The sequence below is a fragment of the Sorex araneus genome, chromosome X (assembly GCF_027595985.1).
Source record: "Sorex araneus isolate mSorAra2 chromosome X, mSorAra2.pri, whole genome shotgun sequence".
Lineage (NCBI taxonomy): Eukaryota > Metazoa > Chordata > Mammalia > Eulipotyphla > Soricidae > Sorex > Sorex araneus.
Genome location: NC_073313.1, coordinates 360,556,161 through 360,580,379, shown reverse-complemented (window position 1 = coordinate 360,580,379; position 24,219 = coordinate 360,556,161). Strand labels below are relative to the sequence as shown.

At 45.7% G+C, this 24,219-nt stretch overlaps 1 protein-coding gene across 1 annotated transcript in view; it reads right to left on the bottom strand.

Moving 5' to 3' along the window:
* Positions 1 to 934: 934 nt before the first annotated feature.
* Positions 935 to 24,219, bottom strand: part of SELENOI (selenoprotein I) — a 46,409-nt gene continuing 23,124 nt past the window's right edge. The window contains exons 6-10 of the mRNA XM_055120845.1: positions 21,829 to 21,937; positions 14,774 to 14,822; positions 12,845 to 13,025; positions 11,242 to 11,424; positions 935 to 8,075 (exon numbers count right to left, since the gene is read on the bottom strand). Coding sequence (XP_054976820.1) covers positions 7,977 to 8,075; positions 11,242 to 11,424; positions 12,845 to 13,025; positions 14,774 to 14,822; positions 21,829 to 21,937 — 621 coding nt within the window. The 3' untranslated portion in view covers positions 935 to 7,976. The remainder of the gene's footprint in view (positions 8,076 to 11,241; positions 11,425 to 12,844; positions 13,026 to 14,773; positions 14,823 to 21,828; positions 21,938 to 24,219) is intronic.

Sequence of the window (24,219 nt, the reverse complement as noted above, 5' to 3'; positions counted from 1 at the left end):
GCTAGAGCTGTGGGATCAAGTCTGATGTAAAAAATAATTCATTAATGCTCTCATGAGAGACGATGTTCAATAAGTTTGCTGGGAGCTCTGGGGAACTCGGGCTTGGGAGGAGCATGCATGGATTTCCTGGGATGTTTGTAGAACTGGCCTGAAGAAGTAACATCAGACACTCACACGCTTCTGATGCAAACCGCCACCTTACCAGCTAGTCTCAGCGCGCCCCGTTCTGATGATGGGCCACGTTGCCCAGCACCCCGCTCTTGGGCGTCAAGAGTCACAGATCACGGAGATGAATCATCACCTGCCTAGGATTCTGTTTTTGTTTTTGCTTTTTGGGTCACACCCCATGATACTCAGAGGTTACTCCTGGCTCTGCACTCAGGAATTACTCCTGGCGGTGCTTGGGGAATCATATGGGATGCCAGGGATCGAACCCAGATTAGCCCATGCAAGGCAAATGCCCTACCCGCTGTACTATTGCTCCGGCTCGGATTTGCCTTTTGAAACAAGTTAGGGGATTATAAAAACCTGGGGGTGAGGGGGATGGGTGTTGTAAAAACACAGCAGGGGGTGGAAGCAATGGTGCACTTGCCTTGCACGTAGCTGACCCGGGTTCAATCTCTGACATCCCATATGGTCCCCCGAGCCCAGATGGAGTGATTTCTGAGTGTAGAGGCAGAAGTAACCCCTTATCATCATCAGGTATTGCCCCTCTCCCCAAGCACACCCACCCCCCCCCAAAAAAAAACGACGAAAATAAAACCAAAAGCAAGGCCAGGGATGGACTTTTATGGTACCTTGCATGCATGAAACCGCTGGAGACCTAGCCCGACGTTCCAAGACAGTATCTAACATTCAGTCACTTGACATTTATTTTTCTCTCCCATTTTGCCCCTGCATCCCCACCAACCCAGGAAAAACCATCAGACAACAATGAAAAGGATTGAAAAATCATTTACTCTTTACTTTTATTACAATAAATAGTTACCAATAATAGAGTGAAACAGTTTGAAATTGAAACCCACTGCATGACTTTAGGGATTCGCTGCAGCAGAAATAAACATAAATCCCATAGCAAGGAACAGTCAGGCCTTGAGTTGGGGCTGGTGATGAGGCAGTACCGTGGCCAGGAGCGGGTAACTACAACTGTGCTCCGTGCGGACCCCACCGCATTTCCCACATTCTCGTGAGAGACTGAAAACATGCTGTGAAACCCAGTTTCTACAAGAGCTGGAACCCCGAGCCCCGCGCCAAGCCCCAGAGCACAAGTGTCCCCCCGCGTAGCAGGAACGGGGCCCATCAACCTTCAGACCACCCCAGAGGATGGGCCAAGTTTCTTGGAATCTTTTTGGCTCAACAACCCCTGAGCGCAAGGGAGATGGCAAGTGATCGCTTCCAGGGGCTTTTTTGGGGAACTGAGATGAATGGATGGAGGAACGACTGGCTCCAGCCCCGGGAGAGACTTGAGAGCTAGGGGCTACCACAGATAAATCAGCGTGAAGGAGGAGCCGAATGGGGGCGGAGCATGTCACTGGTAACTGAAGGAAGAGTAGACGCATGTATACACAAGAGTCTCTCACACAGCATAGGCACAGAAGAGGCAAGAGAGTGTCCACTCCACACAGCCAGAGCACAGAAACCTTACATCATGCCGACGATCACTGCACCCCTGGACAGGCACACGCCCAACAAGACTGCCCGAAAGAGAAAGCAAGGTTTCGGCTCTTCATAAGTCACCTTCCTCTGGCCTCTTTTCAACTTGTACTCAACGTACTTCAGCAACTGGGGTGATGGTGTCCCGGGGTTCCTGAGAAAGGATGACATTGGCCCTTTGTGTCCTAAGCCTGCAGGAAGCAAACTCCAACAGGGCCAGGCGAAGAACGCCTACTTCGAGCTTAGTCACAGGGCATGAACCCTCACGCGGGAAGGACCCCTGTCCTCCTCTGTGACCCTCAATCTTATCTGCGAGCCGGGTGGGAAAGGCAAGGCAGGTAGACAAAGTATATTCAGGTCATGTTTGTTTTGTTTGGGGGCCACACCTAGCGGTACTCAGGGGTCACCCCTGGCTCTGCACTCAAGAATCACTCCAGGAGGTGCTCGGGGGACCATATGGGATGCCGGGGGCAAACCTCACGTCAGCTGCGTGCAAGGCAAGTGCCCTTCCCACTGAACTATGTCTTTGGCCCCTACCCAGGTAATTATTTACTGTGTTCCTCAAGGTGCCACCAGAGGAAGTGCTACTTAAAAAAAAAAAAAAAGAGGGTGGAATTTGGCGGTCAATACTGAATTCTGCTTTCCTGGCACGTCTTTGAATGAGCAAACCCCTGGCAGCCAGCTCTGTTTCCTGAATAGCTGCTCCGATGATATTTTTCTAAGCAAAATAACCTGCCAAAAATGTGAATATTGCAGGCAGTCTTAATTAGTCATTTTCAAGCTCAAAGGTTCCTGTGCTTCAGACATTGACACTCCAGCACTCCCTGACCTTGCAAAGCTCAGAGAGGCCTCGTCTATGCAGCCTGCTTAGCCGTGCCAAGAACTCACTGGCAGGGTCCTGGTCACGAACCTGTACTCTTTAGAAGTAAAAAGGACCTGTCAAGAGTATCAGAATCTAGAATTCATGATAAATTACATCTGCTTTGATTAAAAAAAAAAAAAGATCATGAGTTTATCCACAGCAATCGCTCGAGAGAAGACCCCACTAGACCCATAAGGGAGCCACACGCCAGGGGATTCCATCTCCACCAGCCTCTGTGTTGGCAACACTGACTTCGATTTTGGTGGAACTTGGGCGTCTCTGGCCACTATCTGATTGACAGCATCACCGGAATGGAGATGGATGCTCTAAGGCAATGCCAATGGACCATGGCAGAACTGACAATCCTGCTGTCATGTCCATTTTCCCTAGACCATCTGTTCCTATGCCACTTTCCAAGTCTGAGAGCCCAGCCTTTCCAACCAAAAGGCAGGCAAGGGTCACTAACAGAAGGACTCCTCTTACCAGCCTAAAGAGTAACGGCCCCGCAAAGCCAAGCCAGGGCCGGAGCGATAGTACAGCAGGTAGGGCGTTTGCCTTGCACGCAGTAGACCTGGGTTCAATCCCCAGCATCCCGTATGGTCCCCCCAAGCACCGCCAGGAGTAATTCCTGAGTGCAGAGCCAGAACGTCGCTGGGTATGACCCCAAAAATTAAAAAAAAAAAAAAAAAAGCAAAGCCAAAAGAGCAAGATGCCATTCTCACTCACAAAATTGTTTATTAAGAAACAAGTATGTTACTAGTCACACAGGCTAAAAGTAAGATTACGTTTATTTTTGCACTGTAGAAACACTGGAAAATTAATCCATAAATCTAATTCCCAGGGCTCTACCCGAGGAAGAATCAAGAGTAGTGCCACTTTGCCTGGGAAAGTTAGACAACCATGATTTGCCAGAGGTTCTAAAATAACTGTCAATGGCAGTCACTTGCACCAGTGCTGAGATGAAAAGGACAACACACAAGTCATATGGGTTACCTAAAAAAAGGAAAACCGGAAATTTAAGCTGCCCAAAAAAGTCCAGAGAATCATTTTCTATTTCAGTGATGAATTTCACACAATCTGACTGTTAGAACTTTACACGCATCAGTGCTCAAATGCAGCATACTAGTTCAAATTCCTCCTGGAAGGTTCTAGAGCTAGCAGCAAAACGATTAAGTTTATTCCATTAGGCGTTCAAAAATGAAACTGACATGCTGCCTTACAAAGATGCTGCAGAGGACAGAGGAAACTCTAGCCTGACGCCACAATTTCTCACAGCAGAGAGCAAAGTAAAGACCACTTGGAACATGGCCCCTCACTTAAAGGTCTCCCCGTCTCTTTTGGCTTACTTGGGAACCCACAGTTAAACGTGTTCACCCTGGAGGTGGACTTTGTTCCCTCTGGCCTCTGCCCAGTCCTGGACTAGTCAGAAGATCCTGGTGATTAGACGTGGCAAGAATTTGGAGCAACAATGCAAGTGGGCAGTCTCTGGCCTAGGCAGGACCTGGCTCAAAGGAGCGGCTGGTGCGGAAGGCAGACTTAGAAACGCAATTTTCAGGTTAAAATATAAAGGGGGAAGCAAGCTTTGATTCAGATACCTTAGGATCATCCTTTCAATTCTTCCTGTGTTAGACAATCAAAATCTGTTTAGGGCCATGAGGTTATTCTGAATAAATGACTGTCAAAGAGAAGTTTTCGCATTCACAAGCATTGACACCTGGGGAGTCCATCTCCCCTTTCAAGTGAATACTTGGTCTGTTTTTCATCTTTGCATATTCCCCTGGGATGCCCAGGTTGCTGTCAGGATCAATACCCCATGGGTATCTATTCAGGATGTGGGCAACTTTAGACAGTCTTCTTCTCAGAAACTCTTACTAGAACAAATGACACGCTAAACTAAGACATCCGGGACCATAATAGGCACTTACTTTTGAAGTTATTTTAATTCACATGCTTCCCCATTGTTCCTCTCCCTGTCTACTGGTACTGGGGATCAAACCCAGGGCCTGTGCCCTTTTGCTGACCCACAGCCCTGGCCCCTTAAAGTTATTCTCACAGGAACTGGAGCGATAGCACAACAGGTAGGGCGTTTGCCCTGGGCACGGCTGACCCGGGTTCAATTCCCAGCATCCCATATGGTCCCCCAAGCACCGCCAGGAGTAATTCCTGAGTGCATGAGCCAGGAGTAACCCTTGTGCATCACTGGGTGTGACCCAAAAAGCAAAAACAAAAAACAAAAAAGTTATTCTCACGGTGGCATTAAAATACAAAAAGACAAAACGTTTGGTTTTTTTTTTAATTTGGAAATGATTCATTCCATTACCCTGAAGTGTAAAATTTATAGGACCAGAGAGATAGCTCAGTGGGTTGGGGCACATGCTTGCTTGCAGAAGGCCTAGATTAAATCCCGGTCATTGATGGTCCCCTGAGCACCACCAGGAGTAAACCCTGAGCACCACCAGGAGCAGGCCCTCAGCACCTCCAGGGGTGGTCCAAAACCAAACCAAACCAAACCAAACCAAAACAAAACAAAAAAAAAAGAAGATGAGAGAAAAAGGACTAAAACTCCTAGACAACATCTATTATGCATCATTGAAGGAATGACAATTTAAATTGTGGCAATATTTAAACTGTGGCATTGCAGTAAAATCAGGAATCATATTAAAGAATTGTGAAAGGCAGCATTAACATACTCCAGCTATTTTTAGATTTTGCTTTTCAAACCCCCCTCAAGTAGAGAGGGATTCTTTTCTGACAAGCACGAAAGGCCATTTTCCAAACTGCAACCTGAAAAACAACTTCTCACAGGACTGGCACCTAGCTGACCTCCGTCCTGGCTAAGGCACTCGGCCCTGGATGTAGAGAGACCGGCCCTGAGCCAGCACGCCACCGTGCCCCAGAAGGCAGCTCTGTGTGTGCTGGCTATCGACTCAGCCCCAAATCCCGTATGGAAGCCGGACACATGTGAGACTTTGGAAGCCTCAGAGCAGCTCTCCTGACAGCTCTGTGGGTGGGCCCCACCAGCTGCAGGGCCTGCCAGATGCACTCCCTGCCCACACGGTGACCAGGAGGAAGACGGGGCAGGGGTAGTCCGCACGCACAAGCTCATGGACTGTGAGACAGTTCACTGCTCTGTTTCCTTTAACTTTCTTTTACCTAAAGGTGTCGAAAGGATGATCGCTGGAGGCAAAGGAGCCACTGATGATGAGGAAGCAATGAAACACTTTTCAGATAAATCTGATGCAACAGCAAGAGAATAGAAACACATTCTGAGGTAATATAGTCCCCAAATACAGACCATGACCCTAGACCAGTAAAGAGTATTTGGGGGGTGGGCCGTTGGGCCACCTCTGGGTGCTCAGGGCTTAGTCCTAGCTCAGGGATCCCTCCTGGTGAGCTCGGAAGGCCACATTGGGTGCAGGGGATCAAACCTGGGTGGGCCCCACGCAAGACAAAGTCCGACCCGCTGTAGGCTCTGACCCAAGAGTAATTTTGTTTTTTAACTGATTTTCCAAGGTGAAGAAAGCCTGGGGTCCAAATTTCATTTTATAAATATTTATCAATTATGTTCTTCTATAACATAGGTTAATCTCTTTTTTTTGCAGACAAGGTCAACAAAAACAATAAAAGTATTCACTTAGAAACCTTAAAATAAAATTTGTCCTTACCCCAAATTAACGTTTTATCCAACTCAATTTTATAGGTGATAAGAACAGGTACACAAACAAAAAATAGTGACCTTCAATTAACGGTTTCATGCTCAGACCTCCATGATGGCAACTGATTAATAAACAAGAAATCATTACTCATGTTTTTCTGTATCAATTTCTCACTAGTCAATTCCAATAGTCACTTTTGTTTTCAGAAAGTCACCTCAACTTTTATGAACAATTTTTTAAAATGAATACAGAATCATGAGTTAGTTCCTTGACTCATTTCCAATAACCTGAATGATAATGATTAGAATTTACAAGTAAACAAAAAAACCTGAAGTATCAATTACAGTTATTTTTACAAAGCAGCACATGGAAATTCAAGGAATACATTATAATTAAAGTTAATGATAGTCATCGATTAAATAGTGATTATAAATTTAATTACATTATCAACAGAATGGTGCCTATTATATCCAAGTGCAATCCGTCCAAAAAAACAAAATAAAGGGTTTAAGATACACTCTTCATTCAAGCACAAACTTCATTCAGTGGAAAATAAAAAGGAAACCGGCATGTTAAATTTACTACCATCAAACTAAAGATAAGGTAAAAAAGAGATAGAAAATAATAGAAAATATCCACATTCGTGAAAAAGGTACAATCTATAAAACAATCACATTAAAGTAAAGGAAATTGTATGTTTGTCAGTAAACCTCAGGATTACTGCCGGTCCTATGAAAGGGCACCCCAGTGAGTAAGGCAGAGATAGCGGGAACGCTCCCGAGTGGGAAAGCTGGGAGAGAGGATTTCCTCTGACGTCTTTATCCTGTATAAATTGAAAACAACGTCTCCTGCACAAAAAGAGAGGAGGGGGAGGGGCGACTTGAACCAGAAAACTAATTTTGTAGTGAGGCTCATGGTCGTAATTTCATAGTTAGTCACGAGATTCCTAACTCTGTATTAAATTTGATTCTAAGGAGGCGTCTATGTGTCTCGTACGAGGAATCACTGCAAGACAGGGCGGAGTCCATGCATTCGGGTAAGGGGAGTTCACAGGCACCAGATCTCAGTGACCCGCAGCTGAGGGGGGAAATGCCGCATTTAAACAATGAACATGCCGTTGGGGGAGCTACAAGGATAGTCCATTCTCTACTAAGTCTCAACAGACTTTTATTTATTTTTTTTAATTAAGCTATTTATCAAGAACTTTTTCATAACAAAGAGAGCCTGGGTACTAGAGATCTATTAGCTCTCTTAACACAGGAGGACAAAAGGCATTTCCATGGGAAAGAGAAATCAGTATTTGGCAACTGAACATTGTTCCGTATCATTTGGCATCTCTGGCTGAAGGTAACTCGCTCTTTTCCCTACACTGGGTTTGGGATCCTGAACGCTTTCACGGCTGAAGGCCTACCACCAAGTACCAAATGTGAAAACATACTGCGGTTTTCTGAAGAGTACCAGTCTTAGTAAACCAATTTGTGGATTAACCAAAAAAAAAAAATGTTTCTTAAAAGCATCTTTACCCCTCTATCAACCAAAACATTCTGGATTCAAGCTAAAATCACTCGGAACACTTTGCCGGCCTACATTATACTTAACTAAATTGTCACATGGTTTTATAAAAAGTAACGTCAGCTGGGAGTCAGAAGGCCCAAGATTCCATACGGTCTATCAACTTCATCTTCCTGCTGGCCAGGTATCACCCACGCCGAGTTCCCACGTCTGTCGAGCAGATGCGTTTCGAGTTCGATGGTGATGGAGGAAATATTTACAACCCTCTTATTTACAGTACTTCTTTCTGAAGATTACAGGCCAATATTCTTTTCTTCCATTTCTAGTCAATCTGAGTTTGGCTTCTTCAACGAGAAGGGGTAAATCTGAAAATGGTTGCTCAGTTGATTCACCTGCAGAAAATCCGAACAGAGGAAAGTGACAAACAAGCACCTCATCCTTTTGAAACGCACGCAGCTTCCTTTGTTTCCCCTATGGAGACGACAATTTAGGAAAATTGTCAGAACTAAAGAGTTTTTTTCTGGATCAGGAAAGCTGCAGAGTTAGATAAGAGTCTATAACCATCCCCAGGAGCTAAAAATTCTATCTGAGTCAGCCTCTGTCCCAAACCAAACCTTCTCAGAGCCCTGAAGACAAACACATTCACCAAGATTCTGAAAGAATTCTAAGATTAGCAAACTTAAAATACCAGATCAAATATCTACCTAGAGACTCAATATTCAGCCTCTCGTGACACTTCCGGACAGTCCTCTCCAGACCAGCACATTCTGGCAGGTTTATGCCACACTAGTTACCCCGAGCGGGCTGGCAAGAAGTTGGATTTATGCCAGTTAATGACTCTTGTTTATTTAACATTTCCTTCTAAATCTTGGTTTTCATATATAAAAATAGTGACAACAACAAAAAATATGCTCCTGGAACTTTTTTCAATTAGCTTGTGTCTCTATTTTCCAGTTTTTTAGTAATAAAAATGCACTGCCTTTGTAATTTAAAGAAAAAGGCTTGGTTTAGTGTATCTATGCATGGTTTTGTAAAAGGCGTCATTCATCCTGGTGTGAAACTGGAGACCCAAATTCAATGTCGTATTCTAAACCAGTAAAAGTCAATAATCATTTTAAAAATAAAAGTACTTTAATCTGATGAAATTTGGGCGTGCCATGCTATGCATCATCTATATAATCATCCCACATAGCCACGTGGGAGGGGCAACAGGAAGAGATAAGCAAACCAAAAACACCCAACATCCTGAAAAAATGTGCTTCTAAAGGGTTATAATAAATTAAATCAGTTATAAAAATTTACTGATAACTATGTTCTACTTCCTGCGCATGACTGATATAATGTCAAACCCAAGAGTTCATTATAAAGCATGGAATACTACATTTCCACCAAAAAAGGAAAAATAAAAAGATTATCATGTCATAATTCAAATTTTTTTTGTTTTATTTTGTTTTGCGGGGCAATGCCTGGTGATGCTCCGGGGTTACTCCTGGTGGTACTTGGGGACCACGAATCTTATTTATTTAGCACTAATCCCCCAGATGCTGGGGACCAACCCAGGTGAGCTGCGTGAGAGGAAGACGCCCTCCCCTCCCCACTGCGCCGTCTCACCAGCTCCTCAAATACTTCATAAGCCTTAAAAAGGGGGCTGGAGTGGTAGCATAGCAGGTAGGGCGTTTGCCTTGCACGTGGCCGACCCGGGTTCAATTCCCAGCACATCCCATATGGTCCCCTGAGCAATTTCCCCAGAGTAATTTCTGAGTGCAGAGCCAGGAGTAACCCCTATGCATGCCGGGTGTGACCCAAAAAGAAAAAAAATATATTAAATAATACTTAAAAAATTTTCATGTTGGGCTGGGTAGAGCTCAATGGACCACAGCTCATGCCTGCCATGCCCAGTTTTGATCCCCGGCACCACACAGCCTCCCTTAGCACCACTGCGTGTGGCCCTGGTGACCCCCGGCACTGCCGGGGAACCCCCCACACCAATATCAACTCATCTAGAAGTTTTATTGAACATGGGGGTTTGGGGAAAGCCACTAAGGAGGAAGCCTAAGTTCATTTTACTTTTTAGGAGGGTTGTTTTTTTTTTTTTTGGTGGGGGGTGGCTTTTGATTTGGAGGCCACACCCAGGGTCATGAAGCCACACCTAGCTACACCTGGCTCTGCGCTAAGGGGTCACTCCTAGCAGTGTTCAGGGAAGCAGACAGCATGAGGGATGAAATCCGGGCCCCCTGCAAGAGAAGGGTGAAGGGTCAGCCTATGGGGCTAACTCTCTGGTTGCTGCCTCCTATTTTAAAAGCAAATAAACAGAAGACATTTTGCTGTCCAACCGGCTCACAGCAGGTCTCTTTCAAAACAATCTATCGAGTACAAGTAGTTTAAGAGCCATAAAAATATGACTACTCTTTTACATAACCCCATCGCTCTGAAAGTATCTTCAGTGAATAAACCAAATGGAAAAAACTTTTGCTTCTGATTGTTCACTTCAAACATTATTTATAAAGGTGGAAAGCTGCAAACAACTCAGATGATTAAAATAAGTAGGTCAGGCTTAATTAAGTAAACCAGGTAGTTATTAAGTAATCTTCTTGGTGGAATACTGTACAGTAATTAAACATCATAATTAGGAGACTAAGTCAAAATGCAAGTGTCTTGAGCCCTGCCCTGTACTATCTCTGGCCCAGTATTTCTTTAGTTCTAACCTGCTTACCACATTATTAGATTTCGGCAAGCAGGAAGGCAGGAAGTACTGAAGGAATAAATTTAATTTCTTTCCTAATTATTCTCATGAGCAGTAAAAACATCCTGACAGTCAAAAAAAAGATACAGAAATGGGATTATTTAGTCCTATATATTAATTTTGTCCCCACCTCTACTTTTTTGTTGTTGATGTTCCTTTTTAGGGAGCCGTACAAGGGGTCACTCTCAGCAGTGCTCAGGGAACCACACAGTGCTCAGGGCTTCCCTGTGCGAAGGGAATGTTTCACCTCTCTGAGCCTCTCTACACTACCTCAATGCCCCCATGTTTTGTTTTGTTTTTGTTTTTGTTTTTTGCTTTTTGGGTCACACCCGGCAATGCACAGGGGTTACTCCTGGCTTTGCACTCATGAATTACTACTGGCGGTGCTCAGGAGACCATATGGGATGCTGGGAATTGAACCCGGGTTGGCTGCGTGCAAGGCAAACACCCTACCCGCTGTGCTATTGCTCCAGCCCCATCAATGCCCCCATGTTTAAAAGCACAAGAGTTAATATTTCTATTCACCTAGAAAATGGTTTACACTTCTATCCACTAAAAATAGGAAAAAATTACACTATTAGTATAATTATCCAGCTTTTAAATTATTTAAAGTTACCTGGGTTTATTAGAGAAGCAATATCTAAAATTATACAGCATGAGTAAAAGACTCAGAATTTAAGAATGTCCGTACGTGCTTCTGGCTAGGTTCTGACTGTGCTCAATCTACACGGAGCAGCTTCCTTGCAGGCCTCCCTCATCTCATTTCCAACATTTATAAAACTCCAGTGGGATTCAATTTGTTCGGGTTCACTCACCACTCGCACTCCATAGTGGATGTGGGCCAGGGTGAAGGCGGCTGTTAGCGCGTACAGCAGGAGGCTCTCGGTGTGGGATGGGACCCCTATGTGGACCGCTGTGACAACCAAGAAAAGAGGAAGCAGCAACCAATTCAACGTGGGACAGCGTGTCGAGCTCATCTGACAGACAATCAGCTTACACTGTAGTTTTTCAAAAAGGAAAAAAAAAAGGGAATGAATGGAAATTTAATTAGCAAAGTATTTCCCAAACTCGATGCTTCAACATACAAAATCCAGGCAAGAGGACAGTGGGGAGGGCGTTTGCCTTGCGCGGGGCGACCTGGATTAGATCCCCGGCATCCCAGATGGTCCCCTGAGCACCGCCTGGAGTAATTCCTGAGTGCTGAGCCAGGAGTCACCCCTGGGCAACGCCAGGTGTGACCCCAAAAAATCCGCCAAGTACTTGGGCCAACACATTAAGTTCAAGAATCTCCAATGCACAAGGTCCCAACCAGACCTTTGTCCCCAACTTTAAGACCACAGGACCCGGGGCTGGAGCAATAGCACAGTGGGTAGGGCATTTGCCTAGCACGCGGCCGACCAGGGTTCCATTCCCAGCATCCTATATGGTCCCCTGAGCACCGCCAAGGGTGATTCCTGAGTGCAGAGGCAGGAGTAACCCCTGTGCATGGCCGGGTGTGACCCAAAAAGAAAAAAAAAAAGAGAGAGAGAAAGACCATAGGACCCTTCTCCTCTGCCACACAGGGCTGGGCAGAAGCTATAGAAAGAATTCTTTCCCAGGGAACACTCTGGCTAAAAGAAACCACTCTCGTTTTAAGATTCTATGATAACTAAAAAAACAAAAAAAACAAAAAAAAAAAAACCCCACACACACAACTTCAAAACAGCCTCCCACAGGCAACCTCTCCCCTGCAAAACTTATTCAGGTCAGTGAGGAGATGCTGCCCCCAATTCAGAATATCACACTGTCTCTTCAAAAAAAATCCACTCCAGCTCTCTGGTCATTAGATCCGCAACCACTTCAAACATGCTGTTAGCAGTATTAAATCTGAAGAGAATCTATAAATTATTCCATGAATTCTTCAGAAGACCACCAAAACAATAAAGAGTAAATCATGGTTTGAAAATACTATGCAGTTTAAAATGTGTAAATCTGTTTCTGTACCCTCATGGTGACTCACTAATTAAAGAATTAAAAAATTAAAAAAAATTTAAAAATAAAAAAAGAAATTAAAAAAAAAAGAAAGAAAATAGGAGCTGGAGCAATAGCACAGCGGGTAGGGTGTTTGCCTTGCATGTGGCCGACCCGGGTTCTAATCCCAGCATCCCATATGGTCCCCTGAGCACCGCCAGGGGTAATTCCTGAGTGAAGAGCCAGGAGTAACCCCTGTGCATCGCCAGGTGTGACCCAAAAACAAAAAAAATACTATGCAGTTTCCAACTTCTACTGTGTCTGAAGGGACGGATGTAATTACCTTCATCTCTGAAGTATGAACTCTTTTTTTTTTTAATTTCTGATGCAGTAAGATGCTGTATAAGGTTTCTCATAATAGTCATCTAATCCTTATATATGTTACTATGTTTAAGAGAAAAATCTTACTGTGCTGTTGGCAAAGCCTGTTCCAACCATGAAGTAGAATATTCTAGGGTGTCGCTCTAGAATATCTGAGGGAGACCAGAAGATCCATGCTGTAGACAAAACGAATAGCAAGCATGGAGAAAAGAAGGGAACCATAGCTTCATAGAACGAACCATGTTTCAAAGTGTTATTTTTATAGCTTCTGGAAAAAAAAATGAAGTGATACAAAGAACATTATTACACGTAAAACATGCTACATGCGCATTTTACAATTTTCAAAGTACGATCACGCCCTTAAACTCCTAATAACCCCCACGGTACAAGTAGAAGCAACATTATAAAACCCATTTTCCAAAGAAGTTAAATTCTGCTATTCTGCTATCAAGCTGCAGGGCCATAAGAATTTAGATCCTCTAACCTTCCACCCATTGTTTTCTCTGCAAACCAAACTAGCATGTGTGTGGGGGGGAGGGGGGGTGAAGGAGATGATGAATAAAACCTTGTTTTAGTTCTGAGACTTTATTCTAAGGGGGGGGGGGACAAGTGAACACAAAACAATGCTAGGAAATGTCTTGATAGGGGGCAAAGACGGAGCACAGCTCGGGACTCTGGGGGCTCAGAGGTGACCCCACAAAGGTCTGCTCCTCTGAGCCAAACCCCACGCCCAGGCCTCGGCTCTCCAAGTTTACCTGCCCCTCAAGCAAGAGGTGGTCCCCTGGGACCTCAACTTTAGAAAAGGACTCAAATGACTCTCTGAGGACTCTGAGGCTGAGTTTCAGGGCTTCCATGAATAACGGGTGGATTAAATGCCAGCTGCCACAGGCAGGGAAAGTTCACAGGGCTTGGTCTGACCCGTCAGAGCTAAAGGATGGAGTAGGAAGAATAAGGAAGTGTCTCAAGTAGAAAGGGCAGGGGCAGGACGGAGGAGGCAAACGACGCATGCGGTCACAGCAGTCCCATCAGTGCAGCCGCACCAAGACTCGGAGACACAGTGTGGCTTGGGAAAGGACACTCGGCCTGGCAGAGGGGCCTCCACCCGCCCCAGGCTGCATGCAGGAACTCCTATATTATGCTCGCTGAGAAGAACAGGATTGATTCCAGGAGTGGGACCCAAACCACACAAGTTCAGAGGGAGAAAATTTATAATCATGCTGACTAAAATTATGGAATAATCAATTTATAAAGCAGAATATAACTATGATGGCACACAATAGGATACTCCCCCACACACACACACATTCCTGGTGGACAAAGTCATTATACAAAACAAACCAGGAGCCTGAAGACAGCTCTAAGGCTGGAGGGCATTCTTTGCATTTGGGAGCCCTAGGTTCAACCTCCGGTCGGCTGAGCACCATGCCAGGAGTAGGCCCTGAGAACTGCCAGGTGAGCTTCCCAAATAAACAAGGGGTGAAGGAGATGGCTCACAGGGCCCTGAGCTCAGTGCCCAGTTCCATATGGCCTCCTGAGCACCACTGGGGACAGCCCTGGGGAGGCCTCCCGGGCTGAAAGGGAAAAAAGGGACATTAAGAAGACTTTTTGCGGGGCCAGAGTAATAGCACAGCGGGTAGGGTGTTTGCCTTGCATGCGGCCAACCTAGGTTTGATTCCCTGGCATCCCATATGGTCCCCAAGCACTGCCAGGAGTAATTCCTGAGTGCAGAGCCAGGAGTAACCCCTGAGCATCGCTGGGTGTGACCCCCCCCCCAAAAAAAAAGAAGACTTTTTGCAGAGCCCAAAACTGTAACAAGAGAAGCAGTAGTCTGGTGCTATGGTTGCATGATAACATACAACCACCATAAGTTAGCCTAACCTCAGTCTAGAGTCCAAATACAAGTTTCGAGATCTCAAAAGGTCCAGATTCCAAAAGAAAAACAGACTCAAACCCTTCTAAGTAACAATGTCTAAAGGTTTCCACATTTCTTGCCCAAAGAAGAACTGTAAAACCTACCTGAAAAAGTTGGATAGACTCATTGGAAGAGTCACACATAATGCACAACCTAAAGGGAAGAATATTTGAGTTATTACAAATTATTAGTTGAGCAACCTGTGATCATTCAATACACACAAATGCATTAGACTTGTAGGCCCAAGATCGGTTAGGGTTTGGGCCCCTGAGGTCAAACATATCGGAACACAACCAGAGAAGCGGGGTGACTCGGAGCAGATTTCAGAGCCAGACTGTGCTTCCAATCTCGGCCGAGAGGTGACTTCTGGTGAACTAAGCTGCCAGGACCTCGACCTCCCCTTCTGTAAGACAGAGGTTTGAGGATTCATGACGGAGGGCCCAGAGGGCCGCCGGAGCAGTCCTGGATGGGACACCATCAACTATTCGATGGCAACAGGGAACAAGCTGGTGAAACTGCACAAGGCGTCTTCACCGGCCACCCCACTTCTCTCTGTTCCTCACTAACATTCCCCACCAGAATCTTCTCGGGGCTTCCTGGGGGGGGGCGGGGAGGGCCACCAGACCAACCAGACCACCTCTCTGAGCCTCACACCACATGAAGCAGGCGGGGTAAGGGACTTTCTGCCACGCTGATACTGGGCCTAAAGACGGCTCAAGGGGCGGAGCACGTGGAGACCAGAACTGGACTTGGGATCACACGGTCCCCTGAGCACTGCCAGGAATGACAACCAGGCACTAAGCTGGGAGGAGGCCCTGAGCTCCGCTGGGTGTGGTCACCAAACTAAACCAAAACACACAAAATAAAATCATCGAGTTCTCTAATCTGCAAAGATGCAAATTCCTGATCGTTCTCGTTCCCACCCCAGTGAAATACATGTGCAACTTTCTCGACCCTCCAGGCGGGCATTTGATTATATTATAACAATCGATATATTAACCCCAGGTGATCCACTCGATTCCCAAAGACTGGGGCTGGGTGGTGGGAGTGTCCGACGCAGTTACGAGTGTAAGGAGCAACGGCTGAAAAGACCCCTTCAAAGCAACCGCAGAGCCAGGAACACGGCACTCGCCTTCTCTGAGAAGCCCAGGTTCGATTTCCGACACCACGTCCCAGGTACTGGCAGGAGTGACCCCCCCACCCCCACCCTTAGGCACAGAATCAGGAGGAAAACAAAACACAATTCCTTATTTTGCTAAACTTAGATGAAAATACAGGAGCCGACCAAAGAGAAATATAATTTTAAAAGACCAATTACTCGGCTCCCTTCCAAGGCCAAGTGGAACCAAGTTCCCCCAAGTGCGAAATGAGAGGAAAAGAAGAAAGCTGAGATTCATCCACTCCCTCCGCGTCCAGTGAGGAACACTGGACAGGAGCCGGGGCCCAGTGACGGTTCCCAGAATCACCAGCAGGTCTCAGGGGTTAGAAACAGGTGAAGAAAAACTGCAAAGGAGTTGCTACCAAGAGGGATTTCGGTTAAAAATGTCTTGAATACAGCATGCAGAATCTCGGCTCCATGCGGCCGCCCAAAAGCACACTTGGGACTTGGGCTGTCGGACAGAATGAGCATGGCTCACAAGGTGCCACTGCTGGCAGGGCCCCAGCCCAGTGCCCGCAGCACGTGCCCTCTGACCCATCTCCGTGGCCACAAGCACACCTTTTATTTCTTCTCTAAACAGTATTTAACACACTTCTGTAGAGCACTGACTACATACATAACCTTCAGGCACATACAATTAAGAGTGAAAGAACCCTTCATATGTAGATTGCTCTTCACAAGGCTAGAGGAAGGCCCTGGGAAATTGAATAGAGGGTGACAAGTTAAGAGAGGAATTTGAAAAAAGGATGGAGTAGGTTGAGATACACACCAAGGAAAGTACAGTCACCAGAGTATTTTGGCTCTTTACAATCCCACGCTTTCTCATTAAGTAGAAACTTCAGTTAAAACCACTAGGACAAAAAACACTTTGGGGGCTGGAGTGATAGCACAGCAGCGGGTAGGGCGTTTGCCTTGCACGTGGCTGACCTGGGTTTGTTCGATTTCCGGCATCCCACATGGTCCCCTGAGCACCACCAGGAGTAATTCCTGAGCGCAGAGCTAGGAGTAACCCCTGAGCAATGCCAGGTGTGACCCAAAGGAAAAAAAAAACAAAAAAAACACAAAACTTTGGGCCAGAGCAGTAATACTGTGGGGAGGGCATTTGCCTTGCACAGTCCACCCGGGTCCTACCTCCAGTATCCCATTCGGTCCCCCAGGTGCCACCAGGAGTAATTCCTGAGTGCAGAGCCAAAATACCAAAACAAAACAAAACAAAACAAAAAAATCTTTAAGGAAAGTGGAAAGGATAGATCACAAAGAGGAATTCTTTATCCCTAGGGACACAAAGAATATATCAGACATATAAAGAGCTTCTAAAAACAAAGTGAAAATTTATAATCCTATAGCAAAAATGGCTTAGACATATTAAAAATGTATAGAAAAAAATGCTCTTACGCACTAGAGAAGTTCATTTATAGTACGCGACATGCAAACTAAAACTATATAGCTCTATCACTTCTTACTATTTCTGTCAGGGTGGCAAAAATTGCAGTCTGACAATCTTCCATGTTGGGAAAACTATAAATAAATGAGCCTTTCATATACAGCTAGGGGTGGATTCAAGATCAAACAGCTCCTAAGGAAGGGAGGGAGGAACGTTTAGTAAAATTGTATAAAATTGTATACATTGTTCTTCCCTACACACTGACACCTCGGGGCCTCTTCCTCAAAAACGGAAACGATACTGACATCTATATTAGTCACTGTAGCAATCTGTGTCAAACCAAAGACTGGTAATCATCGGAGAGTCCAGGAGGCTGATACTAAACTACCGCCAGGCCACACAAGGGGTGGAAGAAGGAACCAGCTCCAGCGGCTCCCACTCCCCGTGACATGTGGATCAGTGCTGGACAGCCAGCACTGCATGTCCCCTGAGCACTGCCAGGGTGAGTCTGGAGGCCCAGAGCATTGCTAAAGCCCAAGCTGCAACAGGTGAAGTGTTACCAGGGGTAGCCCTTGGCCCCTTGAGCACCCCTCAAAAAAAAAAAGAAGAAATGAGACAGACCCTTGTCCATCATTATGTAGAGATGTCTAGAGCATCAAGTGAGGAAAAAGCAAATACAAGGCTGAAGTGACAGAGCACTTGCCTTTCCTGTGAGAAAGCCCTGGGTCTGATTCCCGCACGGGGGAGATAAGTACCATAAAACAGGGGCCAGAGAGATAGTACAGTGGGGAGGGCTCTTGCTTGCACGTAGCCGGCCTGAGTTTGATCCCCAGCATCCCATATGGTATTCAGAGCCCCCAGGAGTGATTCCTGGAGTGCAGAACCTGGAATAACCCCCAAGCAACACTGGGTGTGACCCCAAAACCCAAAATAAATAACACAGAACCTACTAAATAGCATATGAGGGGATCATAGAGCTACACAGACACATTCACATTTACTTTCTTTAAGAAATACTCGAAAGAGAAACTGAAGAAACTACAACAGAACGAAGTATTGATACTGAAGGGTTATCAAGAATACCCCTTTTCCTACTCTTAACCCTCAGTTCTTGTCCAGCATGGTAATTCCCAGCTGTTACTGTCAGACCGGTCTCTTCTCTACCTTACCTACCCTCAGCCCCACACACTGTGGTTAGATCCAACCATAATGTCCAAAAGGAAAGAAATCAAGACAGTGAAAGCAAGTGAGTGAGTGAGTAAGCGAGCGAGCGAGAGAGAGAGAGAGAGAGAGAGAGGGGGAGAGAGAGAGAGTGAGAGAGAGAAGAAAAGCACCTGCCATATAGGCAGGCAGGGGGCGAGGGGTGGGGGTGATGAGAGGGAACCTGGGGACACTGGTGCTGGGAAATGTACACTGGTGGAGGGATGGACTGCAACACTGTATGACTGAAATCCAATCAGGAACAGCTTTGAAAGGGCCTATCTCACGGTGATTCAATAAAAGTTTAAAAAATAAAAACTGAGAATGGCTGTAAGATGTCATAGATAAAAATCTGATAATAACATAAAGAAGCAGGAACCTCCTCTCATCAAAAACAAACCAAAAAAAAAATCACTAAAAGAACAGATAAAGATATTGCTGCAACTCTCTGAAGACATTAGAAAATAATTAAAGGCAGACAGACACTGGAGAAACATGCACCCGTGAAACCGCAGGCCCAGCCGTGTCTGCGGCTGCCGTGCGCGTCCCTGAGCCGGCCCAGATGTGGAAAGCCGTCCTCACCACACTGAGAGGCAGAGACCGCAGAGGTTTCAACAGGGCCCTTCGCTTTTCTTGTTTTGTTTTGGGGAGGAGGCACACGGGGCTGTGCCCAGGGCTTCCTCCTGGCTCTGCACTCAGGGATCACTCCTGGCAGGCTGAGGAAAGACAATATGGGATGTTGAGGATCAAACCTGGGTCACTGCCCTACTAGCAGTACTATTACTCGGCCTGGCGGGGGGGGGGGGTATTTTACAGAAAAAAGAGATGCAAAAAGGCCGAGAATCAAAATCTCAATGCAGCCCAAAAGACTGTGATGGGGCCGAGAGAGACGGCAGATGCTGCGAGAGGTACGGCCTGCTGGCTGAGGCCACGCCTTCCACCAAGAGCAGCCCCAGCCCTGCTCCTCTGGGCTTCAGAAGGCAGCAGCCGGCTGGCTTCAGGTATGAGGGGACACAAAGCAGCTGCCGGCCAAGCAACTAGAGCCAGGAGAGTCTGAGAGAAGGGCTGTGCGCTGGATTGCGCCCTGTGCGGACAGAAGGCCTGGGCTCCCCCCCACCCCCCACCGCCTCGTGGTCCTCCACTAAGAGTAGCCCCAGGCGTGGCTCCAAAATCAAATCCCCAAAGTAAAGATCGAGGAGGGGCTCCCGGGGGGGGGGGGGGGGCGAGAGAGGGAGGTGAGGAACGGTCTGAGCAGCCACACTGCACATCTCCTCACATACTGACAGAGAGACCGTGAAGGGACTGGGCGGAAAGAGCAGCCACCGGAAACAGAACAACGGAACACGGTGAACACGGACACCGGCTACAGTACGCCAGAAAGACATACTTCTCAGTTCTGTCTAGACAAAGTATTCCTCTATTAGGACAAAAATTGAGAATTCATCAGAGCAGTCTAGAATCTACTAGAATCTACAAGCATTATCAACAACGTTCAGTTTTCAACAACAAGAAAACTATCAGATATGCAAAGACAGGTTGCTTTTTTTTAAGCAGTTAATAGAAACAGACTCCAAGTGGGCCCTGGAGAGGTGGCTCTGAGGGCCGAGACACGCTCGGCTGACCAATGTGGGAGTTGGTCCCTGGCACGGCATGCCCCCCTGAGCAGCACCGGGAGTGACCCTGAGTACAGAGCCAAGAGCCGCCCCTGGCCACCACCTGGGTATGGCCCACATACAGAACAAGACAAAAAAAAATCTAGGAGCCACTCCACCTCCTCCCACCCTTCCATCACCCCTCCTGACCCAGTCACCCCACCCCAGCGCCCAGCAGCAGCCCTTCCCGAGCAGACACCAAGAACCGTAGGGCCCAAGGCCTATCTATCTGTGTTTGCTCAAATTCTATCCTGGAGAAGCTACTTCATTTGCACAGAAACTTGTGGGCTTTTGCATTATTTCAAGGGGAGGAAATCAGATACGTTTATAAATACGAAGTAAAGTATGTGCCTTTCAAATTACCCAACAAACATTCAAAAATACAGTCAGGTATCAGAGGATTCCCTGATTATCTTTCAATTTGACATTTAAGTTGAAATGCAACAAATCTGCCTTGGAACTTGGATCTGCTTCCAATCAAGATTCATGGCAAGGTGGGAGTTGACAAACAGCCTCTTCAGAGGGGCCAAGAGCCCCCTGCATACCCCGGTACCAAAATACGAACAGGGGGCTGGAGAGATAGCACAGCGGGTAGGGTGTTTGCCTTGCCCGAGGCCAACCCGGGTTCGATTCCCAGCATCCCATATGGTCCCCCGAGCACCACCAGGAGTAATTCCTGAGTGCAAAGCCAGGAGTAACCCCTGAGCATCGCTGGATGTGATCCAAAAAGGAAAAAAAAAAAAACAATAAAAAACAAAATACAAACAGCTCACAGAGAGCTCCGAACCAACCTGCAGTTCAGAGCGAAAGAGCCCTAACCACTCCTCTTACCCTAAATCAGTGCCCAGCTACGCCACCTAATTCCACCCCCCAGGTTCCCTGAGAGATGTTTTTGAATAAGGAAACAGCAGTAGCTGACGCAATGTTTTTATACTTCTGCAAAGCTCTTTATTTAGTGCCAATCCCAGCGCCCCAGAGTGACAGCCCAGGCCCTCTTGCAGTCTGCCTTTTCTACAGAAAACACTCTTCCCCACCGGCCAATCATGTGTGATTGGGTACAGGGGTACCTTAGGCTAAAATCAAATAATAAGAATTTAAAAAATCTATCATGGGGCAAGGCATGTGTGAGCCCTGGGTACAATTTTTGATGTCACAAGAAAAAACCAAGCCAACAATTACTAGTATTTAGTGGCATAAGAAGGTGGGTATGAGGGCCAGAGAGAAAGTACAGCATCTCAGGCACTTGCCTTGCACATGACCGACTCATGTTCAATCCCTGCTTCTGCATATGGTCTCCAGAGTAAGGCCCGAGCACAGCCATGTGTGGCCATTTCCCACCCCCCTTCCAAAAAAACATGCGTATGTAAGAGGTACAGAGGATTTAATGTTTGGAACAGCTACATCATTAAGTAAACTCTAAGTTTAATGTACTTTATTTCTTTCAAACTAATCATCTTCAACATGGAAGTAAGCATAAAGTTTCCAACACAAGGTGGCTCCTCCAATACAGTCTGGATTAGTCTGAACAGGAGGATCTACCTTGCCAGCTTCTAAAGAGCAGAAATTGGTTTGGTGCTGAGCAAAGAAACCAAAACAAAGAAATCTTTTTCCGCAAGTTCTGATTGACATTCAGAAAGGCAGTTGGGGTCCTCTGCTAGCTGGGGAACCAAGGAGGAGGAGAAGAGTTTTGCGGCTTATTATAATCACACACTGGCTTTGATAACAAAGTGATGTTAAAACAGGCTTCAACATGGAGCTTCTTACCAATAATCATTGTAGTGAATAGGTCTCTATATAAGAAATTAAACAGGAAAGGTTCATACCAGGCCTCAACTCCCACAACTGCCGTCACTATGTAGACAAGAGAAATAGTCTGGAAGGAAAACACAAGACAAAAGCAGAGAGGCATTAACAGCTGGAGAGATCAAGGAGACGGTAACACTTATGGAGCATAACTCTAATCAACAGTCTGAGCGTAAGTATCCTGACTTTTAAATTGTGACAAATGTCTTACCTTCAGAAAAAAATTATTATCAGAGGTTAGGAGATAGCACAGCAGTTAGGGCATGTGCCTGGCATGTGTGCAACCCAGGTTCAATTCTTGGCACCACATGGTCCCCTGAACATACCAGGCATAGAGGAGTCCCCAAACATTTTGGGGTGGTCTGAGTAATCCCTGATACTCTGAGGCAAGCCAAGGCCTAAGAAGCACTGTGTGCTTGAGCCTGTGCATTGGCCCAAACTATCAGCCAAATTGGTAGAATCCAGTGGGGCCCTTTGAGCACCACTGGAGAGTTGCAATCAAAAAGCAAAAAAAAAAAAAAAGAAATCAGCATGGGGCTGGAGCGATAGCACAACGGGTAGGGCGTTTGCCTTGCACGCGGCCGACCCGGGTTCGAATCCCAGCATCCCATATGGTCCCCTGAGCACCACCAGGAGTAATTCCTGAGTGTAGAACCAGGAGTAACCCCTGTGCATTGCCCCAGGTGTGACCCAAAAAAAGCAAAAAAAAAAAGAGAGAGAGAGAGTTGCAATCAATTAAAAATAATTTGGGAGGCCAAAAACAATACAGGGATTAAGGTCCTTGCCTTGCACACAGCTGACCCTGCTTGATGAGTCCTAATACCATAAAATAACAACAACAAAAAAATCACAGACCTCTGCTAGGATTAATCCCTGAGCAGAAATAAACCCTGAGATGCCAGGTGTCTGTGGCCCAAACCGCTCTCCCCAGAAGAGAAATTTCTTTTGAAGCCAACCATACTATAAAGTAACTTCCATGCAATGCAAACAGCTGATCACCATGTGGAAGATTTTAATGTTCTTTATAAGTTGGCCAAGGCATAAAATGATCCAATCTGCCCACCCAATCCTGTTCTTCACATAACACACTCCACCTTGACTCTTCTCTGAACCTAGTTCCTTAGCTCCAAATGGGGATAAAACATAAAAATCTGCATTCAAAGGCAGGGAGAGGTAATAGCCTATAAGATAAGAAAATAAATCTCTACTCACTGAGATGTTGAAAACAAGAACATCAACAATTTAATTGAAGTGTGCCTATTTTTCTTTATGAAGTCAAGAGCTCAAGTGAATAAAAATTTATTAATATTAAAACATTTCAGTTCTTAAAACAGCAAGGAAGCAAACACTTTGCTGGAAGGTATGCATAAACCCCATTATTAAAATGTTGTAAATCACAGCGGTGCCTCCAATAAAATTTAAAATAATGATGAAAAAACCAGTTATACAATTTAGAAATGCTAAAACATACATGCGCACGCACACACATTCATTTCAAGTTGTAATCACTGTGACTGTTTCCTGTGAAAGGCCCTGGATTCCATCCTCAGAACTGCCAGCCCTCCTGGGCTCCAGCACCACTGATTGCAGTCCTGGTGGCCCCCCACACCAGGCGTGGCCTCAGGCCCTGGATCACTGAGTGCCCAAACCCCCCGAAAAAGCACTTCCCATTCATAGGCATATAAAGTGCTCATCACACAGTTAGCAATGTGCTTTAGAATAATGGGGGGGGAAGGGGCGAAAGGGGTATGCAAGCTAAGTAACAGGCACTTTAGGAGGCCACATTTGTGGCTGCGCCACATCTCCTACTCTACATCACTGATGTACAAAGAGCAGCGTACCACCTCTGATGGAGGTAAAGTAGAATGCAACCAATCTCAGTCGGATAGATAAATAAATACATACATACATACATACATACATACATACATACATACATATATTAGCGCACAAAGGCTCAACCTGTAACTTGTTAGCAGTCTTTTATACACAGGCTTAATGGGTGCAGGGTGAGATGCAACAACCTTCACACACTTTGCTCTAAGAAACTGTAAAATTTTTAGTGGATTAGTCATAATAAGCAATATAAAATAAATTACTTAGAACCTGCTTTCGGGGCAGGCTTGGGGGGTAGTGGGAAAATTCAAAATAATGGTGGTGGGAAGGTATAATGGTGGTGGGATTGGTGTAGGAATATTGAATATAACAAATTATTGAACAACTTAAAAAATTAAATTTAATGTAAAAACTAGGCACTTTAGGGTTCATAATATGGTTCCCTCTATGTTTGGGTATGCCTGACATTTTCATAAATAAGGAATGTCTTAAAAATAGGAAGAAATATCTTAAAAA